The 19,088-nt window shown below is 41.7% G+C and overlaps 3 protein-coding genes across 3 annotated transcripts; 2 read left to right on the top strand and 1 right to left on the bottom strand.

Moving 5' to 3' along the window:
• Positions 1-3,878, bottom strand: paqr8 (progestin and adipoQ receptor family member VIII). The gene is made up of 2 exons (XM_044048482.1): positions 3,712-3,878; positions 1-2,196 (listed from the first exon to the last, which is right to left on the bottom strand). Exon 2 carries the CDS (start codon positions 2,153-2,155, stop codon positions 1,088-1,090), a length of 1,068 nt encoding a protein of 355 aa, XP_043904417.1. The 5' UTR covers positions 2,156-2,196; positions 3,712-3,878; the 3' UTR covers positions 1-1,087.
• Positions 3,879-6,071: 2,193 nt separating this feature from the next.
• Positions 6,072-13,754, top strand: mcm3 (minichromosome maintenance complex component 3). The gene is made up of 17 exons (XM_044049763.1): positions 6,072-6,287; positions 6,522-6,634; positions 7,743-7,951; positions 8,585-8,715; positions 8,797-9,035; positions 9,126-9,234; positions 9,328-9,481; positions 9,579-9,710; positions 10,276-10,484; positions 10,567-10,741; positions 10,828-10,954; positions 11,055-11,205; positions 11,926-12,066; positions 12,160-12,272; positions 12,376-12,449; positions 12,954-13,050; positions 13,190-13,754. Exons 1-17 carry the CDS (start codon positions 6,213-6,215, stop codon positions 13,386-13,388), a joined length of 2,448 nt encoding a protein of 815 aa, XP_043905698.1. The 5' UTR covers positions 6,072-6,212; the 3' UTR covers positions 13,389-13,754.
• A 3,263-nt stretch (positions 13,755-17,017) lies between these two features.
• Positions 17,018-18,914, top strand: il17a/f3 (interleukin 17a/f3). The gene is made up of 4 exons (XM_044048609.1): positions 17,018-17,174; positions 17,309-17,505; positions 17,884-18,027; positions 18,392-18,914. Exons 1-4 carry the CDS (start codon positions 17,097-17,099, stop codon positions 18,516-18,518), a joined length of 546 nt encoding a protein of 181 aa, XP_043904544.1. The 5' UTR covers positions 17,018-17,096; the 3' UTR covers positions 18,519-18,914.
• The last annotated feature ends 174 nt before the right edge of the window (positions 18,915-19,088 follow it).

Consider the following 19,088-nt stretch of genomic DNA (forward strand, 5'->3'; position numbering starts at 1 on the left):
GAAAACTCGTTCCAGTTTATTCCAGATTGTGTGGATGTAAACATATCGTAGATTTCATGTCGACTCCTTATACACAGGAAAATGAGATTGACTTTTCTCCGTTCTGTCCATTCAAAACCATTCAAACCTTCAAAATTCTACATATAATAAGATTTGTTGCATGATATCACCGGTGAGTGAATCATCTAATCACCACATGTTGATTATTATGAGGTGAAGTCATGCAGTTGTCATTTGCTGCATTTGGCCACTGCAGGGCAGTGTTGTCTTCTGTCACACACACACTCACATTATATTCATTTTCTGGAGACTAACTCTAACTGTAGTGGCAAAAGCAAGAAAGGGTTTGCACATTTATTTCAACTTGCCGTACATCCAGGTTACATTTCCATCCACATTACAATGTATCCAACCATTATTACATACTTTCCTAACCCTAACCTCATCCAAAACATACAAAATGGCATCCCTTAAATTTATTTATTATTCATTTATTATGGGGGACTCGCTTTTCGTCCCCACATCATGAGTAATACTGGAACAGACACACACACACACCCACTTGGAGGGCTGTTCTGCCAACTAGTAAGCATGTGCTCGATCCCCTGCTTCACAGTTATACTGGCCTCTTTGTTCACCAACTGTAAATCCCACTGTTTGGCTCGTCTGAACGCTGTAAATCCAGAGCTGCTGTTTTCTCCTGACAGTGGAGACTGTTACTGGAAAACTCAGTTTCTCCATCCAAGGGAGTTGGACTGTCTGTACTTTGGGCAGCATAACTTAAAAAAGTAAAGGAGACATTTTCAGGGCATGTTTGTTATTGTCCATTTAACAAAAAAATAAAAAATAAAGTTTCCCTCTCTAGGGGTCATCCCATTGGTCATTGTTAGTAGGACTTGGTCCATAGAAGCAATTATTTAATTTCAGTGGTGATTTGTTTTGTTTTTGCAAACAAATAATTGTTGATGAGCTGTAGATCATTTGAAAACGCATCATTTCTAAGACACTGTTCTTCATTATCTTCATGTATTTCAGCACATTCTACACTGAATTTAATGTCAGAACTTCTTCTTCTTCTCTTTTACCGTCACTTGTCTCTCTCTTGTTTGCCCTGCAGCTTCTTGTTCATGTGCCTCATTGTGACGAGTGCTGTCACGATGCAACACACAAACAGGCCGGGGAAGAGCGCACATGCCCACCACAGCTGCCCCTCTCCGAACACCTCCACCAACGTATCCCTCCGCCTGGCGTAGTCCCAGAAAAAAGCCTCCAGCTGGAACACCGTGCAGAGAGACAGAAACACGTGGAAGATCTGGTGACCCTGACCCACAAAGTCACAGCGGCCTGTGAAGAAGCGCTCAGGGATGGGACAAGAGAAGAAGAGGGCGGACAGCAGGAAGGAGGCAATCTGGAGGGCATGGAAGGGCTGAGAGGGCTCCTGTGTCCAGGAGACAGTAAACAGGCGGTGGACTACGGGGCTGATGGCCAGCACGTATGCCAGGGCCGTGGGGATTAACTGACAGATTTTACGCTGCAGCGGATATGGCCGTCTATACCTGAACTTAGCGTAACAGCAGCCAGCACATGAGAGCCACGCTAAGAACGCAGTCCCGGGGATAAACAACAGCCCAATGTAGCTGTCCCTCCATGATGCCTCTGATGTGTAGAAATAATGTACAAGTGAGCAGCCGTACTGGTACGAGGCCACGCCCACATAGTCCAGGAAGAAGAAGAAGTAGTGCGCGCGTTCAGAGTGAGACTGCAGGAGGTGAGCTGTCACACTCAAGGACAGGTAGGTGAACGAAGACACCAAGAAGAGGGTCAGCGGCAGAGACGCTGCATCCAAGGTGTACCCCAGGGTGTCTTTGTTGGCCCACCAGCGGAGCAGCAGCACGGGACCCACAAGCAAATGAGTCCACACGTTCAAGGTTTCGTTGTGTCTCTGGAAGAGGCTGAGGAGGTAGCAGCGCCAATCCTGCTGGACGGGACGGTAGCCCGACAGGATGTAGGGCTCCCGGAACAAGCTGGGGACCTGGGAGGCCGTGACTGTGGGGCTGGGTGACGGCAGTGAGGGAGGGATGAGGTCTGACAGGCGGGGGAGGCGCTGGATATTCAAGGTCGAGGTGCTGACACGTTGCAGAATTTCACCAGGCATAGTGACGGGTGTTGGATGTGAGGCAAACACAAACAGGGGGACTGTGGGATTAAGAAGGAAAGGTTAAGACAAACTGAGCAGGACGATCAACACAAGAGGGTTGTTTTTGTGAGTGTGGACACATACTGCAGCTACAATTCTCCTGTTGTTCTTAAATTTGTCCAGAATGTCAAACATGCACAGAATGTTGCTCCATCCTGACTTTCACTGACACACACACAACGCATGTTTCTCTCTACAGTAATAACACATGTGGACATGCTGCATTTCCTATCTCCATAGATTAAAGTCCAGTGTTTTTAGTAGAAGGGTTCTTTTTTTACAATCCATAAGTATGTATACCTGCTTTAAATTAAAAAATCTATTTGTTTTCATTGCACTTTAGGCCAGAACCTTGCTTTGCAGAAGATGTCATCTATTTCTACAACAGCCTGGATGGACATTTCACATTGTGAGTGTTAACTTAGAACAGAAATGATGGCTTCATTCACATAAACCCCCGATGAAGAAAGAGTAAAACAGCAAACGGAGTGGGATATAGAGAGCATTTATAGCCTTTATCTCAGTGTCAGACAGCCTCTCCGTCTGATCACACCCTGCACCAAAGCCCTCAGAGAAAATCAGAGATTTTACATCACAGCACACAGGGGCATTTGATCCACTGCTGCCCTCCAACATTCAGTTAAAACTGTTCTGTTGTGACTTCAATGTTATGTCCTTTGTTCGGATTCATCCAAGTGACATAAACTTATCAAAACGAGGCAGCAGAGTCCAAACGGCTGCTGTGTCTCTGTGAGCTAAAAATGCACATTTTCTCTATGGAGTTTGGTGTGGAAGCACAGGAGGTTTACAAACTTCTAAAGTCTGTCTAAAGGTTAAAAACATAGCAGCAAACATATGCTCAGCAGGTGTGTATATTATTAGGTGAGCCTTTCGTTAAGAGGCTAAAAATCTGTTTCCCTAACTGGCTGTTTTGCGTCATGAAAACAATCTGCCCTTTAATCCTGAAAGGTTCCTTTAAATGTAAGAGGCCCTGCTAAAATACCATCGCAATGTTTTTGAGAACGTCATAAAGATACACACACACACACACACACACACACACTGTCTCTCACACACACCAGGAGAGCATGCATTACAAAAGGCAGACATTCCTTTTAGTGGAAAAGCAGGTTACATCGCCTAACATGTCATTTCCTTTTCCATCTCCATCAGAGACAAAGAGAGAAATGTTGTTCAACTGAATGGTTTCGTGCCAAGTCTATGTAAAAAGAAAACTGACTGAAATTAGATACAGTCTTAAGACAAAACTACAAGAAATAGTATTCTTCCATATCTTCTAATAGTCTTCGCCTTTTCTTGTGTATTAGACAGTATCACACAAAGCATGCAGACAACATGTGTCCTTCATGTTATTCTACACGACAAAAAGTTTGAAGTCACAAACATCCCAGATGATTGACACAGCACCTGTCAGACTAAAAGACTATCAGCTGTGTGATTGAAGAATAAATTAAGTGACATCATCATCATCATCATCACCATCATCTTCTCACCTGTTGGTTTCTATCAACACACCTGTTGCTCCTCTGGAGTCGCTGGTCTTGTCAGCAGAAAGAAAACACTTTGTAGTGTTTTCAGTCTACAAACTCTCCTCCATTACAAAGTGCACATGATTATATTAAATATACAACATAGGCTATACTGAGGTAGAGAGCTTTTTCTGAGGCTGCACTGAGAAGAAATGATGAACACACACACACACACACACACACACAGCTGACCCGGCAGCCTGGAGAGCTGGAGGTGTGGGCGGGGTTAACAGAAGAGAAACGCCCCTGAGAGCTGTCAAAGTCAGAGAGTCTCTCTCTGTTGACTTACAACACCATACTATGTTCTGTGACAGGTACAGTCAGAGTGGAGTTTGTGTTTATAATTATACTGTTGAATGACATGATTGGCTGTAAATACGTCATTCACAATTTACTTACTGGGAATTAATTGTATTGCAGCAGCAAATTGTCAGGCACCATGGAAGCCCATTATCACCACTTAAAAATACATGCATACCCAAGTCATGATTATGAGATGCTAAGTCATAATAATGAGATACTGTCGTTATTATGAGATGCTAAGTCATTATTATGAGATAGTAAGTTATTATTATGAGATATTAAGTCATTATTGTGAGATGCTAAGTCATTATTATGAGATACTAAGTTATTATTATGAGATATTAAGTCATTATTGTGAGATGCTAAGTCATTATTATGAGATACTAAGTTATTATTATGGGATATTAAGTCATTATTGTGAGATGCTAAGTCATTATTATGAGATACTAAGTTATTATTATGAGATACTAAGTCATTATTACGAGATATTATAGATACTAAGTTATTATTATGGGATATTAAGTCATTATTGAGATGCTAAGTCATTATTATGAGATACTAAGTTATTATGAGATAAGTCATTATTACGAGATAACATTATTATGAGGTACCTAAGTCATTATTATGAGATACTAAGTCATTATTGTGAGATGCTAAGTCATTATTAAGAGATACTACGTCATTATTATGAGATACTAAGTCATTATTGTAAAATGCTAAGTCATTATTATGAGATACTAAGTCATTATTATGAGATACTAAGTCATTATTATGAGATACTAATTCATTATTATGAGAAACTAAGTCATTATTGTGAGATACTAAGTCATTATTATGAGATACTAAGTCATTATTACGAGATACTATGTCATTATTATGAGATACTAAGTCATTATTACGAGATACTACGTCATTATTATGAGATACTAAGTCATTATTATTAGATACTGAGTCATTATGAGAAACTAAGTCATTATTGTGAGATGCTAAGTCATTAGTATGAGATACTACGTCATTATTATGAGATACTAAGTCATTATTGTGAAATGCTATGTCATTATTAGGAGATATTAAGTAATTATTAGGAGATACTAAGTCATTATTGTGAAATGCTAAGTCATAATGATGAGATGCTAAGTCATTATTATGAGATACTAAGTCATTATTACGAGATACTACGTCATTATTATGAGATACTAAGTCATTATTGTGAAATGCTATGTCATTATTAGGAGATATTAAGTCATAATGATGAGATGCTAAGTCATTATTAAGAGATATTAAGTCATCATTAAGAGATAATAAGTCATTATTATGAGTATATAGTAGTATCTCATTATTATGATATAGTATGTCATAATTATTTGATACTATCTTAAATATGATGACTATGTATCCCATAATAATGATTTAAAATGGGTATGGGTAAACATTCTTTTTTTGCCGGTGGCAGAACATATGAGAACATACTCCACAGCTGTATAAAAAATAAAATTGTATTCATTATTCAAATAGTGTCCAATAAAATATTCAAATAGAAGAACTTGCTCCACAGCTAACTGTTTTTAACAGAAAGTAAAAAAATATTAGAATGCAACATCCAATCAACAACTTTGCCTGTGTGTGTGTGTGTCCATCTGCTGTATCAAAGAATCATTAAAATCAACGTTTTAACGTTTTTTACTTGAATAAATAAAACACATTTACATAAACATACATTATGTGGCATATGTGTGCTGTTCTTTTTCTTGTATGTGTGTGTCGCCACCTCCTGGACAAATAGAAAATAAACAAAGCCTCCGCAGATAAATAAAATAATGAAAAAAAGAAGCTCTTCATCCCTTTTTTTTCCTCTCTTCTTTCTTCCTGCGCCATTTTCGCGGGAGTTCTTAAAGGGGGCGTTGTCACGTGACGGCACCAAACATTCTATTGGACAGCTACACGTTCACCCGCCGACTATGCAAATGCGGCGTGTCGAGCTGACCAATCACACGTGACGCTTCACTCGCGGCCGGCACGCAGTGGCGCGAAAACCCTTCAGTCGTGTGTGTGGTTGGACTGCGGCGGTGAAGACAGCGACTCCGGAGTCTGTGCACTTTTAACTCGAATAAATCGATTTTTATTCAGACTTTTCAAGTGAGTGTAAGTGACTTTCGGACAAAATGGCAACTGACGTGGTCGATGATCGTGAGATGAGGGAGGCTCAGAGGGATTATCTGGACTTCCTGGACGATGACGTGAGTCTGACTTGTCTCTACTTCAGCTCTGCACGCGGTCACAACAAAAGAAGTAGTTTTTATTTAACCACTTTGTTGTTGTTCCCTGTTGTTATTTGAACCTGGTGGATTGATGGAGTCTGCTTCTTTACAGTCTGACCTCAAGCGTCCATTTTCTTTGAGATTGTTATCATCACAAAAAGGGTTTGGGTTTAAAATGTCTGAAGTGAACTTTTCCCTGCCCAACATGTGCAGCAAGACCAGGGGATCTACCAGAGCAAAGTGCGCGACATGATCGGTGAGAACAAAGCTCGGCTCACAGTCAACATCAACGACCTGAGGAGACGCAACGAGGCACGAGCTGCAAAGTAAGGATGCTGCTTATTAGTGTGTGTGTGTGCGTGTGCGCGCGTGCATAGGAACCATTTTAGAACTTGTGTTTGTGATTAAAATGAATCTGAGGCACAAATGTGTTGATCTAGACTTTAAATAGTCTCATTAAAGTGTACACTGTAGTGTAGCTGCAAAGTGAGCTATTGTCTTTTATTGTTTATAAGGTAATAATCTTTTCAGCCACAACATAAGTATAACTGAGGTGATAAATCAAAACAGTCTTCCTTAAACATTTCATATGTGTGTGTTATGCCAGTGTGTACATGGTGACCCACTTTTTAAAGATGACAAACCACTGTGAGCCAAGTTGTAATTAATATAAATTGTGACACAAGAGCAGTATTATACAATATAATCTTTTTGACAACTTTTCCTGTCATCTCTGTAACACTGAACATCATTTTGAGCAGAGAAACTAGACGATATGTTTCTTTAATGGATCACAACCAGGGCTTCAACACTAAATTATTAGTACTTCAAACAAGCACGGGGACTTTTCAGCTTCTTTAAATATGCTTTATTTCTGGTTTTTGTTTTCCATAAAACAAATAAATCATTAAAACTGATTAATTTTGTTTTTTGAACAAAATAGGACATTTGACATCATTATTGTTTTGACATTTGAGCGACACGGATCAACTTTTGTGAGCCATACTGAGAAAATGAAGTTGATTAATCCTTAGTTAAGGCCCTAATCACAATTTTGTATGCAAGTTATTTAAAACATACATCACAAATCTTAAGTAATAACTCTGGGATGAAATTGTAAATTTGTCATCTTTTGGGTCCTTTTGGAAAGAATATGTTGTGTTTGTGTGTTCTAGTATGTATATACAGTATTTGTGCGTATATGACTATATGTAGGAATTCTTTTCATAAATGACTCTTTTACACATTAAAGTGACTCTACATGTGCTGTTAATCACCTGTGCCTTTGCTGCTTAAATATATGAAAACGTCTGCGATGCCATTATCATACACTTACTGCACATGTTTATTATCCTCTCTGTGGTAACACAAACACCCGGTGGTAACATCCACAATCAAGTCCATGACCTTGAATGTCCTTCATCTCCCTCTCAGACTGATGAGCAACGCGTTTGAGGAGCTGCTCGCGTTCCAGCGCGCACTGAAGGACGTGGTGGCCTCGGTGGACGCCACCTACGCCAAGCAGTACGAGGAGTTCTTCATCGCGCTGGAGGGCAGCTTCGGCTCCAGACACGTCACCCCTCGAACCCTGACCTCCCGTCTGCTGGGCAGCATGGTGTGTGTGGAGGGCATCATCACCAAGTGTAAGTGGATCCGTTTTTCATGCGGTGATTCCCTCAGGAAGAACATGTAAACACTTATTTCTATACATTATTATCTTCCCCTTTGTCGTGTTTCGGAAAGAGCTGAATGTTTCACGATTACCATTTATAAATCGGTTGATTATAATCGTTATGATTTGTATATTAAAGACATATTTTTGCTGTTAAGTGGATGTTAGTTGAGTCTTTACGAAGTTTTTACGATGTAAAATATTAATGTATATGTGGAAGTGTTTGTGCAATGCGTTTAAAAATGCTATTTGAATATTTGACTGGTATATTAGTTAAATACTTTAATCTTCTAAACTCTAGTAAATGAGAGCTAGTGAAATGTATCCAGGCTTCAGTGTGTGTTCAGCTAACGAGATGCATTCAAAGACCCTGTGAAATTTCATAATTTTTGTGTGAACTTTGGTGTTGCGCTGCTTCAAGATGCATTCAAGAAACCTCTGAAATGTTATCACTTCTGCAAAGTCACATGGAGTCCAACCCTTAAAGTTTACATTTTGTATTGAAATAATCACCTTAACTTATCAAATGTTCATGACCATCCCTCTCAACAGTATATCACAGGCGTTCCTAAGACTGTTTTCCTCCTTTGTTGTCGTTCTTCAGGTTCTCTGGTGCGTCCCAAAGTGGTGCGCAGCGTCCACTACTGCCCGGCCACCAAGAAGACGATGGAGAGGAAGTACACAGACATGACCTCTCTGGATGCTTTCCCCTCCAGTGCCGTCTACCCCACCAAGGTAAGGATTTTCCATTTAAGAACCCCGTCCTGCGTTAAGTTACAAGAGCCATACTCACTCTCATCCTCTCGCCTCCGACAGGACGAGGAGAACAACCCTCTGGAGACGGAGTTCGGTTTGTCCATCTACAAGGACCACCAGACCATCACGGTGCAGGAGATGCCGGAGAAGGCACCGGCCGGCCAGCTTCCTCGCTCTGTGGACATCATCCTGGACAACGACCTGGTGGACGTGGTCAAACCGGGAGACAGGGTGCAGGTTATTGGGACGTACCGCTGTTTACCTGGAAAGAAGGGAGGCTTCACGTCCGGCACGTTCCGGTGAGACCGGGAGCTTGTGTGTTAAACTGCCTTAGATGCTGAATTCATCCTCCTCCTCTGTTCCTGATGTTGTGCCTCTTTCCTCCTCAGCACCATCATGATCGCCTGCCACGTCAAGCAGATGAGCAAGGAGGTGTCCCCCAACTTCTCTGCTGGAGATGTGGCCAAAATCAGGAACTTCAGCCTGTCTCGCTCCATCGTGAGTCTGCGTAATCTGCTGCGTGTTTGCAAAAGTCAATCGCTTTAAGTGCACGAGAAAATGAAACGCTTTTTTTACCGTTTGTTTGCACAGGATGTGTTTGATCAGCTGGCTCACTCCCTGGCGCCCAGCATTCACGGACACGAGTACATCAAGAAGGCCATCCTCTGCATGCTGCTCGGCGGTGTGGAGAAGGTGCTGGAAAACGGCTCCCGCATCAGAGGAGACATCAACGTCCTGCTCATCGGTACCCGAGTGTTTCCTGCTCGTTTTATCAGTCTGCCACGGCGACGTGTGTTTTTTTTATCTGAGACTGATCACCTGCATGTGTTTTTGTTTTCCAGGTGATCCGTCAGTGGCCAAGTCCCAGTTGCTGCGTTACGTGCTTCACACGGCACCCAGAGCCATCCCCACCACTGGACGAGGCTCCTCTGGAGTGGGTCTGACCGCCGCTGTCACCACTGACCAGGAGACTGGTACGACACACGCAAATAAATACACGTACTCTTATACTTTTGTATGAAAACCCTCACTTTTCTTGCTCTTAATGCAGCTGAAAAATGATGGTACAGGCACACGTTTGTACTGAAAACATGGCTGTCAACAAAAACACATGGACTCACCCCCCTGCACCAAAGTCCATAGAGAAAATCAGCGATTTTACATCAAGTCACACAGGAGTTGTTGATGCACTGCTGCCTCCGTCACTTGGTTAACATGTCTCATCATGTGATTTCTGTGTTTGAAATCATTTATTTAGGTTTACCAACATGAGACAAACTCACCAAATGAGGCAGAAGTAGAAGTTTCTGCAAGTTAAAAACGCTGGTTGTCTCCATGGGCTTTGGTGTGGGAGAGTGAGCAGTGCACACACATCTGTCCCAGTCCAAAAAGGCTCTATAATGACTAGATAAAACAGCAGATGTTTATTTTTAAAACAGTGGAGAATATGCATAGATTTTATTAGGTCAACCTTTTTTTAAAAAGTTTTTCTTTGTGTCTATCACTAACTATCAAAATAAACCCGCGTCCTCTGTTCAGGCGAGCGCCGTCTGGAGGCGGGCGCCATGGTGCTGGCCGACCGCGGCGTGGTGTGCATCGACGAGTTCGACAAGATGTCCGACATGGACCGCACGGCCATCCACGAGGTGATGGAGCAGGGCCGCGTCACCATCGCCAAGGCAGGAATCCACGCCCGCCTCAACGCCCGCTGCTCTGTGCTGGCGGCCGCTAACCCAGTCTACGGCAGAGTGAGTGACCACACGACGCGACACGTGTGCGGCCGGCGCGTCTTGACTTTATCTTTTAACTCTTCTGTCGTCGCGTTTGCAGTACGACCAGTACAAGACACCCATGGAAAACATCGGCCTTCAAGACTCCCTGCTGTCACGTTTCGACCTGCTCTTCATCGTGTTGGACCAGATGGACGCCGAGCAGGACCGCGAGATCTCAGACCACGTGCTGAGGATGCATCGCTACCGTGACCCGCGTGAGCAGGAGGGAGCAGGTACTGTGAGCCAGGGATTCGTTAAAAAAAAACAAACTTATTTTTAATATTTAGATATCTAAAGATTTGTTGTTTTGCTGTCGTAGCCATGGCTCTGGGCGGCACCGTAGACGTCCTGGCTACAGAGGATCCAGACGCAGTAGTGGAGGAGGACGAGGAGCTGCAGATCTATGAGAAGCACAACAACCTGCTGCATGGAAGCAAGAGGAAGAAGTACGCACACACTCGTCTGCTTTGACGCGGGAGAGGAAGGAAAAAAGACCTGGAAATGAAAGGTTTTAAATGACTTGTTTGTTGTTGTTTTTGCTTTCAGGGATAAGATAGTGAGTAAGGAGTTCATGAGGAAGTACATCCACATCGCCAAGTCTGTGACACCTGTGCTGACGGGGGAGGCGGCCAATCACATCGCAGAGGAGTACTCGAGACTGAGGGGTCAGGAGCAGCTGGCTGCTGATATCGCCAGGGTGAGCAGGAACACACACACACACACACACACACACACACACACACACACACACTGATAATGGCTGAGTTTAGACGCTATAAACCAGGGGTGTCAAACTCAAATGACCTGGGGGCCAATGAGCATCTAGTCTGGTCTCACGGTGTCCGACATAGAGGAAAACAAGTGGATAAAACAACTATTTAGTAGCCGGTGGGCAATATAAGATATTCATTATGATATTAGACAGAATTGCATTAAAAGTGCTTGTTTTGATATAAAATGATTCACAATAAAATAATTAGCCACTCCCGGGGGTGGAGTGGCTCAGTGGTTAAGACCCTACCTTGTGTACCAAAGACATCATGGTTGCAAGTTCGATTCCACCCCTGGCTAATTGTACTTGATTCCATTGTAAGTCGCTTTGGATAAAAGCGTCTGCTGACATGTAATGTAATGTATTTATAATTGAAAATTTAGCAAATAATGAGGATAATTGTGATTTAAAACACCTTAAATATATGTATATTCATGTTGAGTGTAATACATTTAATAAAGTAAAAATAAAATAAATTACAACCGAATGTCTTATTACTATTATAAAAATATTGCCGGAAAAAACATTTAGTCTTATTCTGTCTCTATTCCATCACCTTGCACAGTGGTGGGCGGGGCCACATGTAATGGATTGGACATGCTGGACATGACGTAATCTTACCCCTCTTGCTTGTCTCCTCCTCAGACCTCACCAGTGACGGCCCGGACACTGGAGACAATGATCCGTCTGTCCACAGCTCACGCCAAGGCCCGCATGAGCAAAGCGGTGGAGCTGGAGGACTCGGAGGTGGCCGTGGAGCTGGTCCAGTTTGCCTACTTCAAAAAGGTGAGTGCCGCCGGTCGCGTCTTTGATTCGCTAACTGGCAGAGCGGGAGAAGAGTTCTGCAGCAACGTGTTTAACTGAACCTTTACATTCCAGGTTCTGGAGAAGGAGAAGAAGCGTTCACGACCGGAGCGGGACTCCGGTTCAGAGGAGGAGGACGAAGAGACGTCCACCCAGCGTCCACAGTCGCAGAGACCTCAGAGGAAGAGGTAAGCTGAAGTGAAGCTTCGCTCGTGGCAGTGCACGAGCTCTGCTGACTTTCCCTGCTGTTCACTAGTGTTTACCTCTGATTGTATCCTCTGTGTCCTGCAGGGGGCGCCAAGGCTCTCAGGGCAGTGAGGCCTACAGCCCGTATGACTTCAGTGAAGAGCAGGAAGTTCCTGAGAGTAAGAATTTCTTTTTTATCAAGGGGCGCTTTTTTTATTTTCTTTTTAAAAAGTGAGACCTACAAAATAATTAATTTGCATATGACCATGTGACATGCTTTATATGTCAATTTTGAAATGCTACAATGCCCTTGTTTATCCTACATAGTCGTGGATTTCTATTACAGACTCCGAGACGAACACATTTGTTAGAGTTCAACCTCATAAAGCACATTTATTATGTTTTTAACTCTTATGTAAATATTGTACCTAAAATTTGACTTACTTTAATTCTGAGTTAACAGTATGTACAGGTTTGATACTTTTGAGCTCCTGTATTTTGTTGTTTTGCTACTTTTGAGTGTTTAACCAACTTAATATTAGCATTTTAATTCATTATTACTGAGAAATAGTCAACCTTTTTAACTTTCTAAGAGCTTTACACCGTGTAAATAATTGTTTTTGTCATTATAGAGTTGCTTTCTTTCTGTATGAAACATTGCATTGATTTATTGCGCTCTTTAGTTCAAGCGGGAACGCACAAAGCAGCCAAGCAGCCACGAGAGGAGGAGCCTATGGACGCCACGTCACAGGCGGACGACTCTGAGCTCTCTGCAGAGAGGTACGTCATCTGATGACTTTAAATCTAAACAGTGACTAGAATTTGTGGTACATTGTGTTTAAAATGACTGTCTTTGATGCTGTTGAGGTCCTTCCATCCTTTTATATCATCCCAACCCTAATATCAATTCCCTGTGCAGAATGAAAGACTTCAAGTCGTCGCTGTTCGCCGTGTTCCAGTCCGCTCACGCTCAGTCCGTGAAGATGAAGACGCTGGTGGACGACATCAACAAAGAGAGCAAGGTCGGCTTCACGGAGCCCGAGGTCCGCGCCGCTCTGACGCGCATGCAGGACGACAACCAGGTCATGGTGGCTGATGACATCATCTTCCTCATCTGAGGAAGCGGCGACTGTTTCTGCAAACGAACACGCGGACTTTTAAAAGAAACGGTGATTTCTACAAAGAAATGTACATTGTTCACGATGATGGATTTGTGTCTACGTGAGGTCCAGATTAATAATCTACCCAGTCTAAGTCCTCTGCACTTGTTGCTGTTCAAGTTGTGTTACTTTAAATTTCATTTAAAGGTCATTTTCCTTCAGCGATGACACATGTTATACATTATTATGCCACAATAAGGACATTATTAAGTAGTTTATCCAACATTGCTGTCATCTGGGTTTGTATATAGTTGAAGGTGAGTTTTGAAATTGTTAATTAACTGTATGTGTTAACTGCAAAAAATAAATACAATATTCTTTGGAGCTGGCTTGAAACATTGAACTGATTTCACTGCTCGTTCTTAACCATCTGTGATGTCATTTATTCCACAGAACCAGTCACATGCTACATACAGCGGGGGTGAAACAAGTCACTGCTCGTTGATGAATGTGTTCTGTGAACCGAAGCTCGTTTTTTAATTGATCCGGGAACTGATGTTGCCGGGAACGTTTGGTTTCCCCGTCAGAACCAGGTGATTTAAACCCCCCCCCTGCAGCAGTAACCAGCGCGTTTACGGGAAACATTTTATTTTAAAGCCGCAATAAATCCGGACGTTGCCGTGTGTGTGTGTGTGTGTGTGTGGGGGAAGCTCCCGCCACAGTTCCACACATTTATGCACCACGTAGAACACTGGTGGATCACCCACATGTTACAGATGCGCTCTCCTGCGTCTGTGTCGTGTTGACGTAACGTAACCGTGGCGCCGATCAGACTGGAGATGAGACCCACGATCAGTGCAGTCATGCACCAAAACCACCTGTAGCATCCAGCCTCAGACTCTTCACACCCACGTCTGACTCATAGCGATGACGGCTCGCACCTTCCTCACAGTTTAGTTTAGTTTTTCTTTTTTTTTAATGGAGTGTCATGGTGGCTATTTTTAAGAATAAAATAAAACTCAGTCCCAAAAGTGTAAAATACATTTGAATCATCTCTTGTTTTTATATTTCTCTTTCATATTTACTCCATTAAATGTGCGTACTTAATACAGATACTACTAAAATGAGTTAGTTCTTTTAACGAGGGCCACATTTGATAATGTGAAGATTCCCAGGGGCCAATGGTCCCGTCAGACCTTTTGTTAAACAGTAAAAGTGACATACAAATGCACTGTTTTATAACTATTTTATTTTTATTGTCACAATTATCATTTCTAAACGGTAATTTAACCAAATCTAAGCCACGCAGGAGTGAACAAATGGAAACATTCTGCTGGGTTGCAAACCCAGGTCTCTGGTTTGAAACCGCAGTCCATCCCCGGCCGTAAATAATACATTATAAAATAAAATACAAAACCACTGAGCTTTAACCATTTTCTTACCGCTTTATCCTCTGCAGGGGGGTCACAGGGGGGTGCTGTGCCAGTCTCAGCTAACAGAGGGCGAATGGTGGGGTCACACCCTGGACAGTATACATATGTATATGTACATACACATATAACCACAAAAAAGTGACAGTGAAATGCAGTTTTACTTCATATTCACAGTTACATGGGGAAGAAACATCATACTTTAAAGGAACATCTGCTTTTTGATGAGTCACTGTTTAATTGTCAACCATGAGCTGCAGCCGATGTTAACACCGCCACAAAGCTTAAAATAAACTCACACTGAACTACTTTACTCTCACGTCTGCTTTGTTTCCTCCTCCTTTCATTTTAATTTAGTTTTTGCAATATGCAGATTTTTCTTTTTAACCTTTGTGTTTTGATTGTGGTTGTGTTGGAAAAAAAAAAGGGAAAAGTCCTCAGAGTCATGCGCGTAATGAGAGAATGAATCAATAAATGATACTGAACTACTGGGAAATAAGGCTGATGACGGTTATGTAACAGACTGTAAAGCTGATTTGGAGCTGAGGTGTGTTGTTGTTGGAGTGCTTCACTGGGAATAGATGGAAAGACAGGATGTGCTAGAAAGAAAGAAAGAAAAGTTCATATTTGTGGTTTATAGAATACGTTAAATGCAGTGAAGAAGATGTTTTAAAAGCCTTTTAAAAACTTCATTCATACTCCTACTGTTAAAATGTCACTAATAATTTATGATTTCAAACATTTTAACAACATTTTAAAATACTTTTTAAATGTAAATGACTTGATTTCATTCATGCATGATTTCCTAAAGTGCACGGTTTATGCAAAAGTTATTTCTTTCACTTTTTAAACTGATTCATAATTGAAATAGTGAAGTAATCAGTATGCAGATACCTTATCACATTTTGATTGTGTGTGAGAAATAAATGATTACTGTTTATTTTGTATTTTTGCAGAGATATTAGTGTCACTTTAGGGTTCAAGTCCCTCTCCGCTTTAGGCTGCATCCAGCTACAGCTGTGCTCCACTTTCTGAGCTCCTTACTCATATGATGCATGAGGAGACGAGATGTTATCACACGTTTCGTAGTTATGTTGATTCATAACCAGAACCTTTGTCAGCATTTCCTTGACCTACATTGTTTAGAGTGCGTTGGCCGTGTGAAGGCGCACAGTCTGATGTGTTTTATGTGATGGTATGTGATTATCAGGAAGATCAGTGTTTGAGGGCTTCTTAACGGGATAATGGTGTGAAATGATGTTTGTTATCACACCAATATACAGTATGTGTCTTTGAAAGTGAGATGTGAGACTGATGACTTGCTGTTTGTACCAAAAACATCCAGCTAATGTTCCACTTTCTCATAATCTCTTATTTAAGTAAGACACAGTGCAGTGTTTTCACAGCCACATCAAAACGGTCTATAGGTGAAGGATTATTGTCACACTGTTCGACAGGATGCAGCCGTAAAGGAGTTGCCTTCATCATCACAAACAGGGGAACTACTACGTTTTCTATGCAAATTTCTAAAGCAAATGTCTTTAAACGTATCAAAATGTAATGTTTCTTCACTTTATCAGGGGCGTTTCAAGAGACTTTGGGGGCCCTTGGCAGCAGCTAGTGGTATTGGGTATTGGAGATTTTCAAACTACTTATACAAACTATCCCGTTAACATGATCCTATGAAGTCTCAGAGTTGTGCACACAAAATGCACATTTAAAGGTTTGATGTCTGAATCTTTATCCTACTGTACTTCATATTAAAATAGATGCTTCATAATCATATTTTGTTGTGATAACACAGTCAGTAGCTATTTAAAAGTGATCTTGGCCATTTAAAAATATCCACTGTATTTACAATTCACTAATGTAACACCGTGCATCACACTAGGTTTATTATGTCTTAAAGCTGTAGTGCGTAACTTTGTAAAATCAACAAATGACCCTTTACATTCTAACCACTGTCAAATGACTTCACACAGAGTCAATTAAGTGTATCGGGTACAAATCCTGAGTGCACACACACACACACAAATGCTCCCTCAGTCAGGTCTGATAGTTTTGCTTGACAATGTTATGCACTGCACCTTTAAATTAACCATATTATAGCTTGACCTGTTAAAAATGTATGTTGACATTTTACAATTGCTTTAAAATCCAGGACGGTAACAACTAGGATGGAGATTTTTTTTTTTTTTACTGGACAAAAGAACTTAAACCAGACACAAAGGCTTGTTTTTGCTCTTGTTCAAAGTTCAACCTGTGCATCTTAAAGGTGGTGACAGTCATAGCGGAAATGCACCACACATCCTGCCCCTCACACAGACATTATAAGGCGGCAACTAGGAGCGCAGTGAACACAACCATGCTGCTGGTGAGTTGCACTGCTTTACTTCACACTTTGCTTTCAAGCATCTTTTTCATCATTACCAAACGTTTGCAGATAAAAGGATTTGTTTTTCTTAAATAAACAGCTCACCTTCACCGCTCTTTGTCTCTTGTGTTTAGCTGCTGAGAGCTGTGTTGCTGCTGGGCCTGGCTGCACTGCTGCACGCCGACAGAAATGGCAAGTTTGTCTCGGTAAAGTTAAGACAGGGAGTCAGACGGAGAAGCAAGACTGTGAGACTGATGCTGGACGCCTCAGTGCATCCTCAGACCTTGCGCTCACCCATCGCCAGCATGTCTCTGACACCGTGGACATACAGGTGAGACCTCGCGCTGCAAAACTCTGAGGAAACTTCATACGTTTTTTAAGACTTTTTTAACCCTTAATAAAGAACTCCAACTCCTGGGGGTGTGTGTTTACAGGTTTATATATTCAGGCTTTAAATGTAGGCATGTGTTGTCTTCTTATTTGTTGAGTTAAAGTTGTGATTCATTTTATATTGCATTTTTAGTGGTGATATAAAGTAGCAATAATTGTGCAAAAGTCACAAACTGTGTTTATGTAGTTGGTGAAAATGTTAAAATGCTGCACGTTTTAACATAGTAATTGAAAAAAGCAGCCGAAATGCTCTGTGTTGTGAGGGTTAAGGTCTTGGATCTCAATGTTCTCCTTGTTCCCACGCTCCATGTCTCTGCAGAGACTCCTTGATGGAATCCAGGTTGCCACAGAGGATTTCTCACGCTCAGTGTCTGACGTCTGGCTGTCTGAGTCTGCAGGGAGAGGGTGAAGATTCTGTCCTGGAGGCGAAACCCATCCAATACCAGACCCTGGTCCTTCACAGGTGAGCCACCGAAGTCCAAAACAACTACTGTTGACGTTGTTTCAGATTTTGGTTTTAGTGCTACTTTCATTCTCGTGTGCAAGATTAAAAAAAATCTCTGCAGCTGACCTCAGCTTCTGTATTAATCAGTTGCATCAGTTTCATAAAGATAAACTTTGACTCATCTGGTATCTATCACTGATTAAAGCTTGCAAATCGTTTTTATTCTTGCTTGAAGTAACGAAACCAAAAGTTTATCATCAAAACCACAGACAACGGTGGCAGCGTTCTCATATTAACCTTCGCTGCTGATAACAAACTGAAACCAGAGGTGGTTTTCGTTGCTTTAATTTAGCCGTGCATCGTTTTTATCGTCCCAATGCAGAGTCCCACGGAGGAGGCGGAATATGAGGAAGGGGAGCAAGGCAAAGAGAAAGTATGACTTCACACTGGGGACGGAGGTGATCACAGTGGGCTGCACCTGTGTGAGACCCAGCGTCTTATCACAGTAACACACCTGTAAATGTGCTTTGTCACCAAAGTTAGGAAAGTCAGTGTTGTGATATTATATCAGTCAAATGATTGATTTATTCATGTTGCCGGTTTTCTGTGTTGAGCCAGCTTCTGACCGAGTCATGTGACCTTTGTCCGTAGCTCACGATAAAGGTCAATTAAAGGTTTCCGTCATGTGACGTAAATGTCATCATCCACCGATGTACCTGTCACTGAACACTATACTTAATGAGAGGCACATAGACACAGCTGCATGTCTGCCCCCTACTGGTGAAACATCGCTTAATACAGCTTTAATACAGCAGGGAAAATTATAATATTGGTTATTATAACTGTATCTTTTTGTATTTTCATTACTTTGTCAATGCTTGGCAGTTGTTTCAAGTTACATTTTATGATGAGTTCATTTTTATTGTATTAGAAAAATAATAAAATGTCTTATTAAAGTGTTTATCAACCGTAACGAGCCATGTTTCCTCTTTAAGTGTGTTAACTGTGTGTGTGTGTGTGTGTGTTTTGTAGGTATTACTCATGTTGTGAGGACTGAAATCTGTTCGCACAGTCACATT

The sequence above is a fragment of the Solea senegalensis genome, linkage group LG17, assembly GCF_019176455.1.
Source record: "Solea senegalensis isolate Sse05_10M linkage group LG17, IFAPA_SoseM_1, whole genome shotgun sequence".
Lineage (NCBI taxonomy): Eukaryota > Metazoa > Chordata > Actinopteri > Pleuronectiformes > Soleidae > Solea > Solea senegalensis.